Genomic DNA, 18,280 nt, shown 5'->3' with positions numbered 1-18,280 from the left:
CTTCGCCATTGGTGTTAGCTTTAGCTTAGTTGCGCTATTTTTTTATCTGCTCGTTAGCTCCAGCGGCTAATTCGCCATTAGCAAAATGGGGGGGGGGGAATAGCGCATTAACGTGGAAAAGGTTAACGCGAATGCGCTTTAATCTCAAATACCACCCTTATTGTTTGCTTGATGAAGATTTCTGACAAACGTGCGTGTAATGGAGTATATTTGTATCCGCGTTACTGTTCTACTCGGGCTTTGAGTACGCTTTCCGAGGGGCTAAGCGTCGGACTCCCCGCCCCCACCATGGAAGTTGAGGGGATTAAAGTTAACTCTGTCACTGTGAGACATCAATAACTTTTAGCGCGTTGTGTCGTTCTGGCGCTAAGAGAGTCATTTTATAATAACGGAATAGCCTAAAACCCATAAAGATTTTATTTTTATTTTTTTTACTTTAGGCATTATAACAGAACCTGTTCCCAGGTTTGACGTGACGTTTACCTTCTGTTCCTACAAAGCTGAATAATAAACCGTCCAACTTTCCGCAAATCAAATGGACCCACCTTTGTGCTAAAAAAACATTTCTGTCTTTGGAGTTTTTAGTGTTAGAAAAGTATCTAGATCGCAATAAGAAACAGGCATATAATCTACTTTTGTAATCTCGGATCAAGAACCTTTTTTTTAACAACTGTAAAACATCCTTTTTTATATTCGGTGTTATTTTCGCTATAAAATCGAGAAAAATCGAAACGGAACGGATCGGCCAGATCTGACTGATAACGATGTAACTTTGACACCAGCAGCGACATATGACGACTAAAGAGCATTCTGGAGATTGACAGACACGAAAATCAATCATGGATATTATTTTTTTTAATTTTTTTTAGACCCTTCGGATTTCAAATCATGCCAACTAAAACTGCAAAGAGTTCAACCGCCTCTGCTAAGCCAAGAGGGAAAGGGTCGCAGCCCCGGGATGACTCCGAAGACGAGCTGGATGCGCCCCCCCCCAAGAAAGCAACTCCAATGGCCCCGGAGGAGGCACCGCCGACAACTGGCGAGTAACAAAAGGCTGTTTGGGTGTCTGTGAATCTAAATAAGTTGCGCTCGTTCCATGGCGCTGCGCGTAGTGCTGCATCGGCGCGTTTGTGACTCTTTTCCTTTCTTTTCTTTCACTGTTCTTGAGGCTGCTTTGAGTCATGAATGAATGTCAGAAGTATTTTTTTATTTTTTTATTTAGTATGATTTTGTTATCGTCGAGCACTCAGATCTTCTCGGCAGACGAGGTAAATTTATTTTTGTCTAATGGAAAAAAAAAAAGAATAGTGTTGTCGAATTAGTGTTTTGCATTAGTGATTTAAATTCGCAAATTGTCATTTTTGATGATAACGCACTTTCGATACGTTAAAAGGTGTGCGCAGGCATACAGTGAACGTCTGCTTCTCTGGAATATGTTGGGATGTCTTCGGGGACTCGACCCCTCAGCTTGTGTGTGAGCACAATAGGTTTTTGGGCAGGTCGTTGTGATGGCAACATCGTGTGTTTTAACGCTAAACATTATTTGTGACGCAACAGCGTTTTCCCTTGCTGCGCTCTGAACGAGCAAAAAGGTGACGCCGGTGATTTTGGTTTATTTTTAATGAACGCGGCGCGTCTCGTCTCACGTAGCAACGCATCGGAAGCGGCCAGAGTCGCTCTTTTTGGGGGGGGGGGGGGGGGGGGGGTTGGCGCTTGTTTTCTGAACAAAGGAGAAAAAAAATTGCGCCTGTCAACTTTCTATGGGTGTTTTGTTTGTTTGTTCCCCCTCCTCTACCCCCCCCCCCCCCCACCGCCCTAAACGACTTGGGCAGAGGGAATAAAAGCTCTAACGCTTTCTGTGCCACAGATCCATCTCCCGGGGAAGCTGCTGAGGCGGTTGATATTCGGAGTTTGGAGGAGCTTCTCGGGAGCATCCCCCCGCCCCCGCCCCCCGCAATGACCAATGAACCAGGCGCTCCTCGCCTGATGATAACGCATTTGGTTAATCGCAATTTTAAATCGTATGCTGGCGAGCAGATTCTGGGGCCTTTTCACAAGGTACGAGCAAACAATGTTTGCAAACGTTAACTCTGTGTTGGAAATGCTTTATGTGTCGTATTAATTTGACAGATTCGCCATAAAAAAAAAATTATTTCTTTTTTTTTTATTTACTTAAGTTTAATATTATATTGATGTAAACATGTAAAATGTAATGATTGAGGTTTTAAAAAAAAAAGTACAAAAGTGTTTTTATTTAAAGCAAAAAATAATAGTGGAAAATTCTCACTCCATTTTGATTTTGTGACTGTATTATGGTAATTATCTAGTGATGTGCTGACATCTACCGTAAATTATGACTTTCTTTATAATTCAGGCTTTTCTTGTTCTTTTTGAAACGAATATACGGATTTATTAAAATAAGTCTTAACTACACCTACTTGGAACACATTCACTCTAACAGCTTTCAAAGGTTAAATATTTTTATATAGCTTATCTCATTAAAACGTGTTACTTATTTGTTTATGGACGCAGTGTATTTTTATATAATTAAGTTGTATGCATTTTTTTCCTCCTCAGCGCTTTTCATGCATCATTGGTCCAAATGGAAGTGGGAAGTCCAATGTGATAGATTCAATGCTGTTTGTGTTCGGATACAGAGCTCAAAAGATCAGATCGAAAAAGCTCTCGGTTCTGATTCACAGTTCTGATGAACACAAAGATGTGGAAAGCTGTACTGTGGAAGTACATTTCCAAAAGATTGTTGATAAGGTATATCTTTTCATATATCTCTGTCACACAGATACACCCCACACGATCTCTGGACTTTCCTAAATTAATCCATATATGGCATCGATTGAAAGGGGGTGTCCGACAGTATTTCCAGTGAAAAGGCTTTCTTTTCTTGAATTTTTAATGAATTTATTTTTTCATCAATTCTAGTGAGATGATATTGGTAAAAAAAATATTTTTTTTGCCACACCGAGGATAAAGCACTGATTCAAATCAGTCTTAAAAGTTACAGCTATCATTCCCACACACAATAGTCAATTCATAATGTGCCCAAATTAATTCATCTATTTTTGAATAATTTTTAACTGTCATTTAGTGACAAGAGTGTACTTAAGGGATTGTTCTGTGAAAGGCTATAATGTTACTATTAACAGACATTTTGATAGTACAGTCGATTTGGAAAAATTACTGTAATTTAAAGAATAAGTTCTAAACATGTTTTTATGTTTGAGCTGCCTCAGAGGGTGTGGGTTTTTGCCTTGCACATTATTTACATGTGCTGTTAATTTAATCAGTTCACAGTAAATTAAATCAAGTTATTAAACTAATAGCATAGTTGTGTGAAGTCTGCCAGCTCTACAGTTTACCATTTCTGAAACTTGAACAGATTTTTAAGAGGTGGTGTAAGCAAATTAATTTATTAACCATGTTTCTCTATATTTCTAAAATTACTATTTTAGGCAAACAGCCTTCCCACCTCAAAATGCATTTATAATCTCATCGTTTTATTTAGCATAATTTAAATGTAACAATAGAATATTTGCCAGTGCTGATGGTGCTTATTTGCATGTAGTGTTGCTATCTTAGGTTTGCTGTATGCTTTTAAAACGGGCATTTTTTTTAACAACCAACTTGTTTTTAACTTGGGGTATTTATCAGTAAACACCCTGTGGATTTGTGTCAGTGTTGTGAGTATTTAGCACCTGATGTGTAAAACTGTGAGTGTCTTCTGAGCTGTTCTGCGCTCCTCTGTGTCCTCTGCCCCTCCCCCCCCCCTGAGCCAGGAAGGAGATGACTACGAAGTCATCCCCAACAGCAAGTTCTGTGTTTCCAGGACTGCCAACAAAGACAATTCTGCAGCCTACTATATCGATGGCAAGAAAGCCACGTTCAAAGAAGTGGGGGCTTTACTCCGAAGTCATGGCATTGACTTGGACCACAACAGATTTCTGATCTTACAGGTAATTGCGTCTTTATTTGATTTCCTCCTCCACTTCTAACTGCTTTTTAAAGAAAGTTATTTTATATATTTGCTGTGACCATGCAATTGGAAGCCAAGCTATTTCCTGTTCTTCATTTTCTACTCATTTTCCCCAATCCAGTTTGAGTCAAACGTTTCATTGCTACCTGGCTGTCGGATTAACCTGTTGCCACATATTTGTAAAGGGGAGGACATGTCCTCTGCCAGTCCCTTAGACTGCTATAGCAGCGCATCATGGTTTGAAACAATGTGGAAAAGGTGCGAACCATTATTTGCTGCTTTAGAGTTTTAAGGAAAAAATGCAGTTTTACACACGGACGTGGATTTGAGCAGCTGTAGTTGGACCTGTTCAGACTGAGTATTTGGGTTGACCTGTCACAGGAGACAGGTTGGACCTACCTTACTTCCGATGTACCTGCTACGCTTTAGCAGCACGTAAATATTGGCGTGTGAGAACAGACCCCAACCCCAATATTAGCAGTGCTGCTTCACTGTGGCCGGATAAAGCACTCTCCACTGCAATGGCATTAATGCTGACTGGTTCAACCATTTTTATTTTTTTCCCTGAATGAAATTGATTTTTTTTTCTGCCTGCATTCTGAATGTAAGTCATTCCTCTCCATGTAAAAAATATTTTCTTTGTTATACTTGACTTATTTAAATTTTGTTTGCCAATGTCTTGCACTTATTGGGTACCCCCTCAGCTCTTGTTGTTTTATAATGCGTTATCTCCGCCTGATTACCTCATTAAGCCCCACGGGGAGGAAAGCGAGGTTAAAATAGAAGAACATGATTTATTGAATCCTCATTTTCTTAGTGTTTATTATTATTTTTAGCATGTGATCGTTTCAGGGGGACACTTGGTGTCTACCCTCCACTGTGGTTTTGTGGCTAGTTGTTTGATTATATGTGTCCTGCTCAACGTTTTTGTGTGTGTGTACCCATTCTCACTGTGTTTGTGACACGGTTACATTACTGTGGGAAGAGGCTTTAGCTTGTTCTCCAAGGTCACCTTTCCAGGCTTCTGGCAAAGGGGAAGTTGTCTATTTTGTGCACTAGTCAGAGTAGACGATGAGCAATCGCTCCACCCCCACACTGCTGGCTTCTCTTTTCTTTCATACGTCCAAGTAATATGTAAGTTTTTCTTCTTTTTTCTTCATTAAAACGAAACGTATTTTGCGCCGTTCTTTTTCCTGTATCTGGCTCTAACTTTTGTTTAACTTGAAATTAATTATGTAACAGTATTGTTATTCTAAGCCAGCTTCTCACACAAAATAAATATGAACACATGTTCTGGAAAATATAATTACGTGTGAGTGTGGTTAAGCATGTACAATATTATTGAAATTCAACTGAGGTGCATCAGCAATGAGCCAGAATTTACGTGCTACCAAGTTGATTGTGTTTATTCTGTACAATACAATTGTATCAAATGTTCTGCTTTTGGTTGTAATTGTTGTTGGGCTCAGGGGAAAGTGTTCCATAGCCTGCTTACTGTCTCTAACAGTTCACTCTACAACTATCGGTTGTTCTGGAAGTATTTAATTTCCTGTTTGGTTTGTTTTTAATTGATAACTAAATGTTTTTCTTTCTATGAGACAGAAAAGCCATTTGTTCTGTAGTAATTAATTGTGAGTAGTCTGTATATGTGTTTACCAGATTGTATGTATAGCAGACCAGCCTTATTGCTTATTCTCAACATGTCTTATTAGAGTGGACATTTTTTATTTTAATACTGTACTTCAAATCACAAGATTTGCAGTTTTAGTTGAGCTTTCTCAGTCAGTGACAGCGTGTGTGTCTCTGTCCATCGTGTGTTGTTGTTGTGGGACGGTGTAGGGCGAGGTGGAGCAGATTGCCATGATGAAACCAAAAGGACAGACGGTACATGACGAGGGCATGCTGGAGTACCTGGAGGACATTATTGGCTCCTGCCGCCTCAAGGAGCCCATTCACACCCTCTCCCGTCGGATTGAGCTCCTCAACGAGCAGAGGGGAGAGAAGGTGACAATATATTCTGAAGCTAAGCAACTTTGCTTCCTGTGACCTTTGTTTTTGTACATTTACACATCACATTTCAGCTTTTGAAGAAACAATCTTCTGTCTGTATGAATGTTTGGATAATTTTATGGCATAATAAATAAATATTTCTTATTATACAGTCACATGTAAGTAATTAGATACGAGACTGACCAGAAGCAAATTCATGTTATTATAGCTTGAATGGAAATATTACTATGACTCAGAACCTTTAAAATAGCCTACTTTTAATAAGAATTTGGTGACTATGACTTATTCATCAGAATTTTAAATAGTGATTGTGTCACCTAATATCAAGTAGTGAAATATATTCACTTTTCTAGCTAAACCGAGTGAAACTGGTGGAAAGGGAGAAGAATGCTTTGGAAGGAGAAAAGAACAAAGCTGTGGAGTTCCTCACTCTGGAGAATGACATCTTCAAACACAAGAGTCAGCTGTGCCAGTATCATGTGTGAGTGCACGCCGCTGTTCCTCTGCACAAGACGAATGAAATGATCTTAAACTGTAAAAGCACTCAGGGCACAGACCTCCGCCAAGCAGCTCATTCCCCTCATAGTTAGATTTACACCGTCCCCATGGTGATCTGGATCATCATCAAAAGGTTCTTAAATTGTTCTTGTCTTTATTCACCAACCATGAAAAGTAAAAGTGATTTGGAGTTTATGTGTGTTTTTAACTGATTTATGAATCCATAAATTGGGTTTTCAATGTTACAGAAAATTTCAAAGTGATCCATAATCCGGGATCTCTTCTGGTTCATCATCAAAATGTAACCATCTGTGCCTAGAAACATTCCCAACATTACCTGAAAATTTCATCAAGGTCCATTTGTAACATTTTGAGTTATCTTGCTAATAGACAAACAAACCAACGCCGGTGATTACATAAGCCCCGCCTTGGTGGAGGTAAAACATTTTATTTTATTTTAAGTCTTATCAATTTAAAAAAGGCACTGTAACCCTCCTATGGTGTTGGATAACATTTTCATTGTTTCTTGTGTAAATAATTACATTTTACTTCTCATTCTTTTTTTCTCCTAATATGTGTTGGTCAATAGTCACAATCTGTGGAAACGGGTAGCAGATAAAGAGCAGGAAAAGCAGAAGATCTTGGAGGACACCAAGGAACTCAGTGAGAAAAATGCAAAGATATCACAGGAGACTGAGAAAATGAACCAGGAGCTAACAAATGTGGAGAAGTAAGGCATTTACTCTCCTTCTGTTGTCAGATGGACATATTTAGAGTAACACGAACCTTTTACTAATTCAATAATTATGGGGTTGTTTTCAGGGCTTTTCTTTCCCTGTGTATTTTTCTTTAGAGTCAAAATTCCACTTCAGTTTTTGAAGAAAAAAAAATGGGGACAATATGTAAATCCCAAAATCGTATTGTTTGATCAGTTGACATAATAAATGTTTGGTTTTTTGGGTCAAAATAAATTTTTTTATCTAATAAAACATCCCACATTTAAATAATGTGGGAGCTGAAAACTTGCCAATCCTTTAGCCAGGTCTATTATTATTTGTTAATGCATAAATGTGTTTCAATTCCCATTTACCGGTAGCCAAAGTTTCAGTTAAAAAAAAAGTTTTTTTTCTCTATGATGGATTTGACTGTTAAAATGCTGTTTCTCCATCAGGAAACAAAGTAAGCTGAAGAAATACATTGAGACCCAGAAGGAGAAATTCACCCAGCTGGATCTGCAAGATGTTGAAGTTCGTGAGAAGATTAAACATTCCAAGAGCAAGAACAAGAAAATGCAGAAACAGCTGGAAAAAGATAAAGAAAAGGTGAGTTGGCTTTTACAATATGCTCCATAATTGCACATGTTGCTTTAATTTCTACCTGACAGTACTGTGGTGGGCATCTCCAGTATTCCTGAGATAGAATCTGTCAGGGGGGAAATAATTGCAACACTTATCCATTAACTAAGACAGTGTTTGCACTGCACGAGACAAGCCAGCACTAGCAGTGTGACACTCCTGTGTTACTGTGTTTGTTTCATCCTGTGGGCACAGAAGGTACAATTTCTGTTTCTTGCATGTAACAGAAAAGTATCTGTATCTGTTTAACATTTTGCTTTTTGTTTATGCTTTATATTTTGGCACTCAAATTTACAAGAATCATTTGTTGAAGCAGTGTATTAGTATATTTTTTTCTAAAGCGTCACTGTTTAAAAGTGTGTGGGTGCGAGTTTTTTTTGTGTCTGTTTTTTCTAAATACTTTAACTCTTATGTACATAAGGTATTCAGAATAATTGACATGGATTCGACTATCCTGGAGAGAGGGAGGGAAAACATGTTTGGGTCCTGCATTGTCTTGTGAAAAGTAAGAATTCTTTTGGTGTGGATTTTTTAATAAATATTAGAGGTAGGTAATGTAGTTTTTTTTTAAAGACACAATTACTGCTGGTAAAGATATTTCTTGATTTGCAACTCTGCATAGAAATACAAGGTAAATGGGAGTTGTAATCCAGTGCAATAAATATGAATACTGCTGCTGGAACCTAAAAACAAGTGTTCAGGGACCACACTTAATTTTTTTTTGCTTTTATAAATTTGTTAATTTTTGCCTTGTGTAAAGAGAAATCTTTTAAATTATAACATTATCCAAAGAAAAAATAAAACCTGCTGAGACTAATCTGCTTTCCATACCAGGAAGGACTGTCTTCCCCAAACCTGCCACCAGGGGGCTGTAAAGTAAATCACAAGTGAATGGTTGAAGTGCGCATGTTGATGGCTTTATCCCTGTCCTGTCGAGTTTAGACAAATGTTTTCTAACTCGTCCGCTGACTGAATCTCTTCGGGTTGAATATGTTCTACATATACTCTCTGTCTCTGCTCTGAAAACATATCTGTTCCTCCTGCACTGGCTTTGTTCTGGAAGCGTCTCGGTTAGAGGCCGGCATCTGGGGAGGCGTGTTCTGCAGTGTGCTAATCAACGATGGGCTGGCTCGTGTAGCGCTCCCTGCAGCCACATTCATGATTCACCCACAGTTAACCCGACAAAACAAAGACTGCGCGCACGCACACGCACACACACACACACACACACACACACACACACACACACTAGTCTTAACCAGGGTTTGCCCAGTGTCAAATCATGTTTATAGTTGATTACAGTTGTGTGCTTTGACCTGCTTCCATTTTCAATGAATACACTTCTCTTGTCTTAAGTCTATGCAAATGGCTTCATGTTATTTGTTTTAACAGCCAATAAGACGATTAACATTCCCTCCAAGTTGATTGCAGACACTTGTGTAAAAGCAAATCTCCTGTCTGGCTCAACTTCTAGCTGGAGGAGGTGCGTGGCGTACCGGCCAGCAGCGAAAAGGCCATAGCAGAAGCTACAGCCCGCAAGGAAGAGCTGGAGGAGCAGAAGGGGAAGGAAGAGGACAAGCTGAAGGAGGTGATGGAGAGCTTGAAGGAGGAGACCAGCGGCATACAACAGGACAAAGAGGTACACTCCTGTAGACGTCTTGATGTTTGCTTGTTGCAGTTCCTGTGTGAGTGTGAGAAACGTTTGATCTCCAAGTCCGCGTCTCCTCCAGGCCAAAGAGAAAGAGCTGATGGGGCTCAGCAAGGCCGTAAACGAGACCCGGTCTCGAGTGGACCTGGCTCAGTCCGAACTCGACATCTACCTTAGTCGCCACAACACAGCCGTGACGCAGCTCAACGCGGCCAAGCAGACACTTCAGACGACGACTGACACGCTGCGTGAGCGGCGTGCTGCCATCAAGGACTTGGGAGTGAAAGTACCACAGAAAGAACAGGAGCTCAAGAAGGTCAGACTGTCTGTTCAGGCTTAAGGCAACTTTCACAAGTCGCCGTCTCGTTTGAAGACGTTCGGCGTAAACCTTCTGTTTCCGGTGCTCCTCTTCCTGCAGGATGAGGAGGAGCTGACGCAACTGATGAAAGTGAATAACGAGACCCGGGAAGGCGTGAGGGAATTGAGACAGAAGGTGGACGAAGTCAAGAGCTCCCTTTCCTCCAACCACAGTCGAGGGAAGGTCTTGAACGCTCTCATGCAACAGAAGAAAAGTGGCAGAATCCCTGGCATCTATGGAAGACTGGTAAATAGCTGTGTTCACGTATGAATGTGCGGATCTGGTTTAAAGTCGTTAAAAGAGATTGATAATTATAATTTGTGTGCTTGCAGGGCGACCTCGGCGCCATAGAAGAAAAGTACGATGTGGCGATCTCCTCCAGCTGTGGGGCTCTGGACAATATTGTGGTGGACACCATTGACACGGCTCAGAAATGTGTCCTGTTCCTCAAAGAACAGAACGTTGGGGTCGCCACCTTCATTGGACTCGACAAGGTAAACCTCATCAGAGAGCGTAAAACACAAACGTCCTGTTCCTCGCCGGCGTTCCGTGAACGCGGCACGGTTCTTTTGTGTTTAGCTAATCACTGCGTTTGATCCAGATGACCGCGTGGGGGAGGAACACGGCTCCCATCCGTACTCCAGAGGACAGCCCCCGTCTCTTTGACATGGTGCAAATCCCGGACGAGAGCGTGCGACCAGCTTTCTACTTCGCCCTGAGGGACACCCTGGTGGCGCAGGACATGGAGCAAGCCACGAGGATGGCCTTCCAGAAGGACAGGCGCTGGAGGGTGGTCACCCTGAAGGGGCAGATCATCGAGATGGCAGGTTCGGCGGCTTCCTTTCCTTTCGTCCATCCGACCTGCGCGGTCCTCCCAGTGAAGACTTCACGGCCGTGTGCTTTACAGGAACCATGACTGGAGGAGGAAGAGTTCTGAAAGGCAGGATGGGCTCCTCGGTCGGCTCGGACTTCTCCCAGGAGGAGGTGAGGGGCACGTCTTGGAGTAGGAAATCTGTCCAATATTCCATTTCTATGCATATTTTTTTTTTGCTGAAGTAAACTCCTGGATGATCAAAAATATGTTTTACATTTGACTTAAAGTAACAGTTTTGTAAGTAATTCTGGCTGCTTTTACTTAATTGCTCTCCAGAAAACGGAACATTTTTCCCACAATGTTGTAATTTTCTGTTTATTTTAACTCAAGAAAACAGAATAAAGTTTCAAGTTTAGAATGGTCCATCGCCACCGGCGGACCTTCGGCGAACGGGACGTGATGATGATGATCTTGTGCTTTCTGCAGCTCGAACGTATGGAAAGGAAGTTGAATGAGAAAATGTCGAAGCTGCAGGGCTGCCAAGAGAGAAAGCTGCAGCTGGAAGAGAACGTCCAGCGCTTGCAACCGCAGCTCCGAGACATGAAGAACACGCTGGAGAAATACGCCAACAGCATGACGGTACAGCAAATACCCCCCCCCCCCCCCCCCCTTCTCATTCACTGAACTATATTCTTAATCTGAACAAAAGCTGCTTTGATTTAAAGTGGGAAGTTGTGAACTGATAGCCGGGTTGTTGTTGTTTTGTGACGGTAGTTTCCTTCCTTCTTTCCGTCAGAGTCTCGCTGACCAGGAGACTCACTTGAAGCTTCAGATGAAGGAGCTCGAGGCCAACGTGCTGGCAGCTGCCCCAGACAAGAGCAAACAGAAACAGATGGAGAAGAGCCTGCAGGCCTTCAGGAAAGGTAGCGAGACAATGTTTCGCTAATATGTTAAGATAATAAGTTGTGGAAATAAAGCCACTGTACACGTTCATACCCTGCATTTGTATATCATAAATGTAATGTCTACCTTTCACACAGCGTTTTCACCCCCCCCCCCTCCCCGCCCCTTTCTCTTTCAGACTACGAGGCAGCATCCAGTAAGGCTGGGAAGGTGGAAAATGAGGTGAAAAGGCTCCACGGTCTAATTGTTGACATAAATAGTAACAAGCTAAAGGCTCAGCACGACAAGCTTGCCGTGCTCAACAAGGAGCTGGACGCCTGCTCCTCCACCATAACCAAGGCCCAGGTCGCCATAAAGACGGCTGGCCGGTGAGGATCCATGTTTCACCACCGCACTGTTCAGATAATGCACCGTTTAGTTTCATTACTCTGAAGGGGAATCTGAAAGACGTACTTGACATTAGCCGTAAGCTAGCAGGTACCAAAGGTGTGTGTGTGTGTGTGTGTCTCTTTGGAATCCCTTCACACAGCCCGAACTCGACTCCCACAGAGACCGCGTTTCCCTTCTCATTCCTCTGTCATTACAGTCAGAGCGTCAGCAACACGCTCGCTACAGACTGGTCGATAAGCAAAAGTCCAGATAAATCCACCCGATTGATCCCAAACGTTCCAAAGGGAATCAGAATCTGAGACTGCAGGTGTTCCTGGAGCCGAGCAGGACCGGCCTCCATTCCTCTTGGCTCCTCTGTGCAAACATCTTTACATTAACTGTGTGATGCAATACTGTTTGACTCGAAATAGTTCTCACTAACGGTTCTAATCCCGACCTCTGTCGTTATCTCTCTTTAGTCAAAAGGAACAAATACGATCCTTTTGTAATCGGTCCGCTCTGCCGTTTCCCTTCAGCACCGTTTGGTTGTGAACCAGCTGCAAGCGGCGGTTTTCCTGCTCGCGCACGCTGTGCATGAACCGCTCTGACTCTGTCTCCTCTGCAGCAACCTGAAGAAGTGCGAGGACGGCGTGACTCGAGTGCAGGGTGAGCTCGAGGAGAACGAGAAGACGATGGGTGAGCTCACCGACAAACTGAAGGAGCTGGAGGACGAGGCCGGAGAGATCATGAAGGCGTGTCAGGAGGCCGAGGTTAATGTTTATCCACACATTGTGCCCAAACGTCGCCGCTTCGGGCTCCAATCGGGAGGTTTAGCGTCTCAACAGCTACGTTTAAACCTCTTGTAGTTTCAAAGATAAATGTGGCTGATAACGAATCCCAAAAAGGAATACGGTGGGCCCTCATTTATCTCGGGGGTTACGTTCTACAAATAACCCCCAATCGGCGAAATCCGTGAAGTAGTCAGCTTTATTTGTTTTAAATTATTATACATGTTTTAAGGCTGTAAACCTTTTTACCACACACGTTAAAGCCAAAAGGACTTCCACCCCTGCGCCCTCTAATTGGCTCTCTCATAATCGCTCGGAACGTTTCTGGTCCCTTTCTTGAATGCTATTGGACACGTGAGCTGTCAGTCAAAAACCATCAACCCGTCCGTCACGAAGTTTGTGTGAGAGGACAGATGTTTGGTCAGCTAGCGAACACGAAATGAGCCCCAAATATCTAAAGACACGCAGCTGTTCTCTTTATTCAGCCTGTTCTGTTCTGTGCGTATCAATAATAAGTCCATTCTCTCCTGATTGGATGTGGCTGTGCTACAGCAGAACACGACGACGCGCTTTCAAGCGCTGTAAAAAAAAAACATGCGTTAAAAAAATCAGCGAAAGAGGAACCGTGTTATCGACGGACAACTGTACACGATATCTTTATAATCAAAGAAAATATTGGATATTTATTTCGTATTTATTTTTGACCGCGTCTTTTTTATAAAGTAGGCAAGCAGTTTCTACAGGATGTGGATACGTGATTATATTCATTCATTCATTCATTCATTCGAGACTTTCCCAAAAGGAGGGGAATTACAATATGATGACGATTTGACCGATTTGAGCGCCGCTGTGTTTTTTCATGCTCATTAGGCTGCGCTCCCTGAGGTGCAGGAGCAGTATCAGGGGGTGCTGGAGGAGATCAGGGTCCTCCAGCAGCAGGAGCACGCCCTGCAGGAGGAGTCCCTCAGTGTCCGGCTCCGCATCGAGCAGATAGAGACCACCGCCAGCGAACACAGAAACAAGATCAAGCACTGGCAGAAAGAGGCCAGTGAAGCGATAAGCGAGTGTGAGCAACGGATCCGGACTTCAGCACACGTCAGAATGGAGTTCACTGGTTTCTGTTCCTCAGGCCACCAAGCTGGCCCTCCATGACGTGGAGGACAAGCCAGCGGAGGAACTTCCTGTCCTTACTCCTGCTGAACTGGAAGACATCTCCGACTCCAACACCGTCGTCAACCAGATTGTCACGTTGGAGACTCGGCGCGCTCAGATGAAGCCCAACCTCGGGGCCATTGCCGACTATAAGAAGAAGGTGCGTAGAACCTGAGCGGGAGACCGGGCCGCCGTTAGCGACGCTCCGGCTCGCTTTCACTCGGCCCGTCGTCGCGTTTCAGGAGGAGCTGTACTTGCAGCGCGTGACGCAACTCGACGACATCACCACAGAGCGAGACAGATTCAAGCGCGCCTACGAGGAGCTGCGCAAACGGCGCCTCAACGAGTTCATGACGGGCTTCAACATGATCACGAACAAGCTGAAGGAGAACTACCAGATGCTGACTTTGGGCGGCGACGCAGAGCTGGAGCTGGTGGACAGTTTGGATCCGTTTTCTGAGGGCATCATGTTCAGGTAAGAGACGGGCGGGTCAAAGGCCCGGCGGACGCGCCGATCGTCCCTCTAAGTCTGAGCTCTGATTCTTCTTCACTCCAGCGTCCGTCCTCCGAAGAAGAGCTGGAAAAAGATCTTCAACCTGTCCGGAGGAGAAAAGACGCTCAGCTCCTTGGCGCTGGTGTTCGCTCTGCACCACTATAAGCCCACGCCGCTTTACTTCATGGACGAAATCGACGCCGCGCTGGATTTCAAGAACGTCTCGATTGTCGCCTGTTACATTTACGTGAGTTTGCCGCAGCGATTTAGCTTCACGGTGAGATGCTAGAGTTGGTTTCAGGACTTCCCTGAAAGTCCGCGACGTTTCCAGTAGCAACAGATTCTAGGTTTTATTTCACTGTCGCTTTAAACACGGTTTCCCCCCCCCCCCCCCTATCTGTGCAGGAGCAAACACGAAATGCTCAGTTCATCATCATCTCCCTGAGAAACAACATGTTTGAGATTGCTGATCGCCTCATCGGCATTTACAAAACCCACAACACCACCAAGAGCGTGGGAATCAACCCCAAGACCATCGCGTTCAAGGAGCACGGCGACGCCATCACGGCGTAGAGACGATGGATTCATGGTTTTATCTGTTCTCCTCCTACATCCCGTGTAAATATTGTTGATTCCTTCACAGTGGAGGTGCTGCTATTATTAATAAATGTTTTGTTAAGATCTTTTGTTCACGTCCACATTTTGGATAAGCTATTTAAAACTTTAGTACGATGTTGTTGAAATGTGTTGAGAGTAACAGGACGAACACAAATGTCCTATTAGACGTTCTTTGTCCTCATTACGTCCAACAGAGTAAAAACATGCCCAACCGAAGCCTTCACGTTTTAAAATAAACAGTTTGATGCACCTTTTTAGTAAAAATTGGTCAGCTCGAATGAACGGCCAGAGAGCCACTCGGCGCCGCGGATCCCTGCAACGTGATCTGTGGCCTCCTCAAATCGGGTCGGCTGCGTCTGGCTCCACTCGCCAGTCCCCAAAGTTCATAAACAGTCCTGTGTCACGAGATACAAGAGCATCTGCTGCTCTGAGCTCCGACAAAGGGAAAGCTACTGAGACGTCCAATGCATGCTGGGAAAGTCCAAACTTAAATGTGCAAAATATGTTTTATTTGTTAGTTGGGTGGGATGGAAACAGAATAAAACACTCCAAAGAAGCAACAGCAAATAAAAAAAAGGGGTAACACTACAAACACCAGTTTACAGGTACATAAACCTTTGATTCGTTATGGGACCATTGCCGTGTTTCCTCAGCGTTAACGCAAATACAGGAATGTAAAGTCGTAAATACCTACATCACCATAACAGCTGTTTAAATGTGATTTTTAAGGTGGACATTCTTTCCCCACTTTTACTACGAGAGCAGTAGAACTAGATTTCCTCGGATTGGCTCCACTTTGGACTCATTCACTGGAATGTCAGAGTTTGAAATATGGCGGTCATCTGCTGGAGGGCCTCTTCCTGGGCTGAGGAGAGGTGGCCGCTCCATTTCTCGAGAGCGGACTCCATCATTGCGTACGCCGTCCACGCCGTGTCGCCGACAGACGCCGTCAGTTCACGGCTCAGGCCAAGGACCGACTGGCTGAACCGGGACACCAGAGAGAATCCGACCGGATTGGCCCACAGCAGCAGCAGCAGCAGCAGCCCCACAACGACCGCCGAAGCGGTCGGACGCAGGTCGGACCACCGGTCCTGCACCCGGCCGCAGGGCTGAGCCGCCTCCACGCAGCCACATCTGGAACAGCAGCACATCTTTGGGACGGGCGCGTTCTCCAGGCTCCCAATGGTCACCGCCGGCCAGTGCTGCCGGAGGTACTCTGCCGCCCGCGGCGTGACTGAGAGGCTTATCGCCGAGGGCAGGGGGGTGCCGATGAACTCCTCCAACCGGTCTCTGAACAGATGCACCTTCTCCAGGAAGACCAGCGGCGAGTCCTCCTGCTCCAGCGACGAGCCCAGGGACGCCAGGTCCATCTGTTCCTCCTGCATCCGATAAAACCATCAGCGAATTTGAAATGAAATAATTTGGTGCTACTGTAGCTCACGCAGCGTCTCACGCTCAGAGACACTTGTGTGTCATTTCTCGGGGAAGCCGCAAGAAAGCGGACGGATGGATCGGGGCTATGTTACCCAGGGACCGGGTGTGAATGACACGCACCTGCAGCTCCTTGACTCTGCGGATGAGCGGGTCGTAGGCCCGGGACGCCTCCGCCTGAGCTTCATCCAGGGCCTCCAGGTAGGCCTGCCTCTTCCTCGCCAGCAGCGCCTCCAAGCTTTGAAAGTAGTGACTGATCTCCTGTCGGTCCCGCCTCACCAGACCCTCGCATCGGGCCTTCTCCTCCTCCAGCTGCCGCTCCAGCTCACACACCTGGCAGAGGAAGACGAGGGGCAGGGCAGCAACAAGCTTTTAGAGCAGTGGTCCCCAAACTACGGCCCGCCTCCACATTTGGCCCTGCCCCCTGAACAATCCCAGATAAAAAAAAAAAACTATATATATATATATATATATATATATTTTATTTCATGATTATTTTCCTTTCCATACAACGTGAGTAGCCGGTGGGGGGTCAATAATGGAATGGGGTGCATTGAAGAGGGGTCATTAATTCAATCTTGTGTTTCCCAATTATTATTTATTTCCTGACTTTTTTTTTTTGCACCCCTGCCATCGTCACACTTTTCCTGTACAGACTGACCCCGGCCCCCCATCAGAGAAGGAAGACGTTATGTGGCCCCCCCCTTACAGGAAAACATTTGGGGACCCCTGCTTTAGAGGTTATCCCACCAACTCCGGCCGTTCGAACGGGACGCCCCACCTCCGCCGTGCTGTCGGACAGCCTGGCCAGCAGAAGCGATGGGCTGTGCTTTTCCTTGATGAACGCCGCCTGCAGGTCGTCTATGGGGTGGCCCCGGTGCTCCCCAACGGTCAGGCACAGACCGCAGATCAGCTGCCGGTCCTGGATGCAGTACATGTTCAGAGGCTGCCTGCGGTGGTCCGGACAGGAAGGAGGCTCCGGCTCGTTGTCGCTTCGGTACTGAGAACGGGACGGAACAAATGAACCGACGGCGGATGTTTCAGAGCCGTTCGATCCGCTCCTACTTTCTCAATGATGGCCCGCAGAGACACGTTGGAGGGCAGAGCGTCGACGCCCGCCGGCGGCAGCTCCACCACGCCGCGACAGTTGGGGCATTTCAGCGGCAGGCGGAGAGGACGCCAGACGGAGTAGTTGGAGGACAGCAGCAGCAGGCTGTCCAGGCAGCTCTTACAGAAGGTGTGCGAGCACGGCAGGACTCGGGGGTCGGAGAACAGAGAGTAGCACACGGAGCAGGTCAGATCCTCCTCCAGGTTGTGCATCGCGGAGGCTCCGGTCCGGCCTGAGAACACACAAACTCCACACAGGCCGCAAGTCGGATTAGAACCTGCGACCTTCTTGCTGTGAGGCTGCCACATCTGGATATGTAAATGTTATATTGTAATTATTGGGAATATATTATGGCCTGTAAATGTAACGCTAACCATCCTCCAACTTAGTTCTAGTAGGAAGCATTTTTTCTAGAGGAAATGGATGCTAAGAACAACGTACAATTTGTTTCCATAGTTATTATAAAATGAATTAATTTACTGGCTGAGGTTAGAACTGCTGATGAAAACGATCAAGTGATGAATTTTCTATTTTCAAAACGCAACAGCTGGAGTCTGACAGATCACACATCAAACAGATGTGGAAAAAGGGTTTACTTTATATCATGCCAGCTTTATTACTGCGTAACAGAAACTTCTGCACTACCATTAAAATGTTATTTTACGTATACATCAATCGTCTACACTTGTTTTTATTCCTATTCGTTACATTTTCGAACTTCTCTACCTTTGCTATACACGCTAC

At 44.8% G+C, this 18,280-nt stretch overlaps 2 protein-coding genes across 3 annotated transcripts; one reads left to right on the top strand and one right to left on the bottom strand.

Moving 5' to 3' along the window:
* The first annotated feature begins 876 nt into the window (after nucleotides 1–876).
* Nucleotides 877–14,991, top strand: smc4 (structural maintenance of chromosomes 4). Of its 2 annotated transcripts, none has more exons than XM_068745379.1 (23): nucleotides 877–1,039; nucleotides 1,868–2,058; nucleotides 2,578–2,769; nucleotides 3,795–3,971; nucleotides 5,831–5,995; nucleotides 6,355–6,482; nucleotides 7,089–7,229; nucleotides 7,671–7,821; nucleotides 9,329–9,493; nucleotides 9,585–9,818; nucleotides 9,921–10,106; nucleotides 10,193–10,354; nucleotides 10,462–10,687; nucleotides 10,768–10,844; nucleotides 11,161–11,313; nucleotides 11,471–11,597; nucleotides 11,756–11,945; nucleotides 12,572–12,716; nucleotides 13,605–13,778; nucleotides 13,864–14,046; nucleotides 14,129–14,361; nucleotides 14,443–14,626; nucleotides 14,785–14,991. In XM_068745379.1, the coding sequence occupies exons 1-23, from the start codon at nucleotides 889–891 to the stop codon at nucleotides 14,950–14,952; spliced, it is 3,903 nt and encodes a 1,300-aa protein (XP_068601480.1). In that variant the 5' UTR covers nucleotides 877–888; the 3' UTR covers nucleotides 14,953–14,991. The 2 variants fall into 2 exon arrangements, with proteins under 2 accessions (XP_068601480.1, XP_068601479.1); XM_068745378.1 differs by having other exon boundaries at nucleotides 889–999; nucleotides 1,861–2,058.
* A 534-nt stretch (nucleotides 14,992–15,525) lies between these two features.
* On the bottom strand, nucleotides 15,526–17,748 carry trim59 (tripartite motif containing 59). Its single transcript, XM_068745380.1, has 4 exons — nucleotides 17,494–17,748; nucleotides 17,210–17,428; nucleotides 16,552–16,761; nucleotides 15,526–16,376 (listed from the first exon to the last, which is right to left on the bottom strand). The coding sequence occupies exons 1-4, from the start codon at nucleotides 17,746–17,748 to the stop codon at nucleotides 15,804–15,806; spliced, it is 1,257 nt and encodes a 418-aa protein (XP_068601481.1). The 3' UTR covers nucleotides 15,526–15,803.
* Between the last annotated feature and the right edge of the window lie 532 nt (nucleotides 17,749–18,280).

The sequence above is a fragment of the Brachionichthys hirsutus genome, chromosome 11 (assembly GCF_040956055.1).
Source record: "Brachionichthys hirsutus isolate HB-005 chromosome 11, CSIRO-AGI_Bhir_v1, whole genome shotgun sequence".
NCBI classification, from domain to species: domain Eukaryota; kingdom Metazoa; phylum Chordata; class Actinopteri; order Lophiiformes; family Brachionichthyidae; genus Brachionichthys; species Brachionichthys hirsutus.
Note: the sequence above shows the minus strand (reverse complement) of the source record. Positions and strands in the feature narration are given on the sequence as shown.

Coding starts and splice junctions, on each gene's coding strand:
- smc4 (XM_068745379.1), top strand. CDS start 889: ATGCCAACTAAAACTGCAAAGAGTTCAACCGCCTCTGCTAAGCCAAGA. Junction 10,107..10,192: donor CTGGCATCTATGGAAGACTG/GTAAATAGCTGT, acceptor GTGTGCTTGCAG/GGCGACCTCGGCGCCATAGA. Junction 14,627..14,784: donor TTGTCGCCTGTTACATTTAC/GTGAGTTTGCCG, acceptor CTATCTGTGCAG/GAGCAAACACGAAATGCTCA.
- trim59 (XM_068745380.1), bottom strand. CDS start 17,748: ATGCACAACCTGGAGGAGGATCTGACCTGCTCCGTGTGCTACTCTCTG. Junction 17,429..17,493: donor TGCGGGCCATCATTGAGAAA/GTAGGAGCGGAT, acceptor TCCCGTTCTCAG/TACCGAAGCGACAACGAGCC. Junction 16,762..17,209: donor TGTCCGACAGCACGGCGGAG/GTGGGGCGTCCC, acceptor TTCCTCTGCCAG/GTGTGTGAGCTGGAGCGGCA.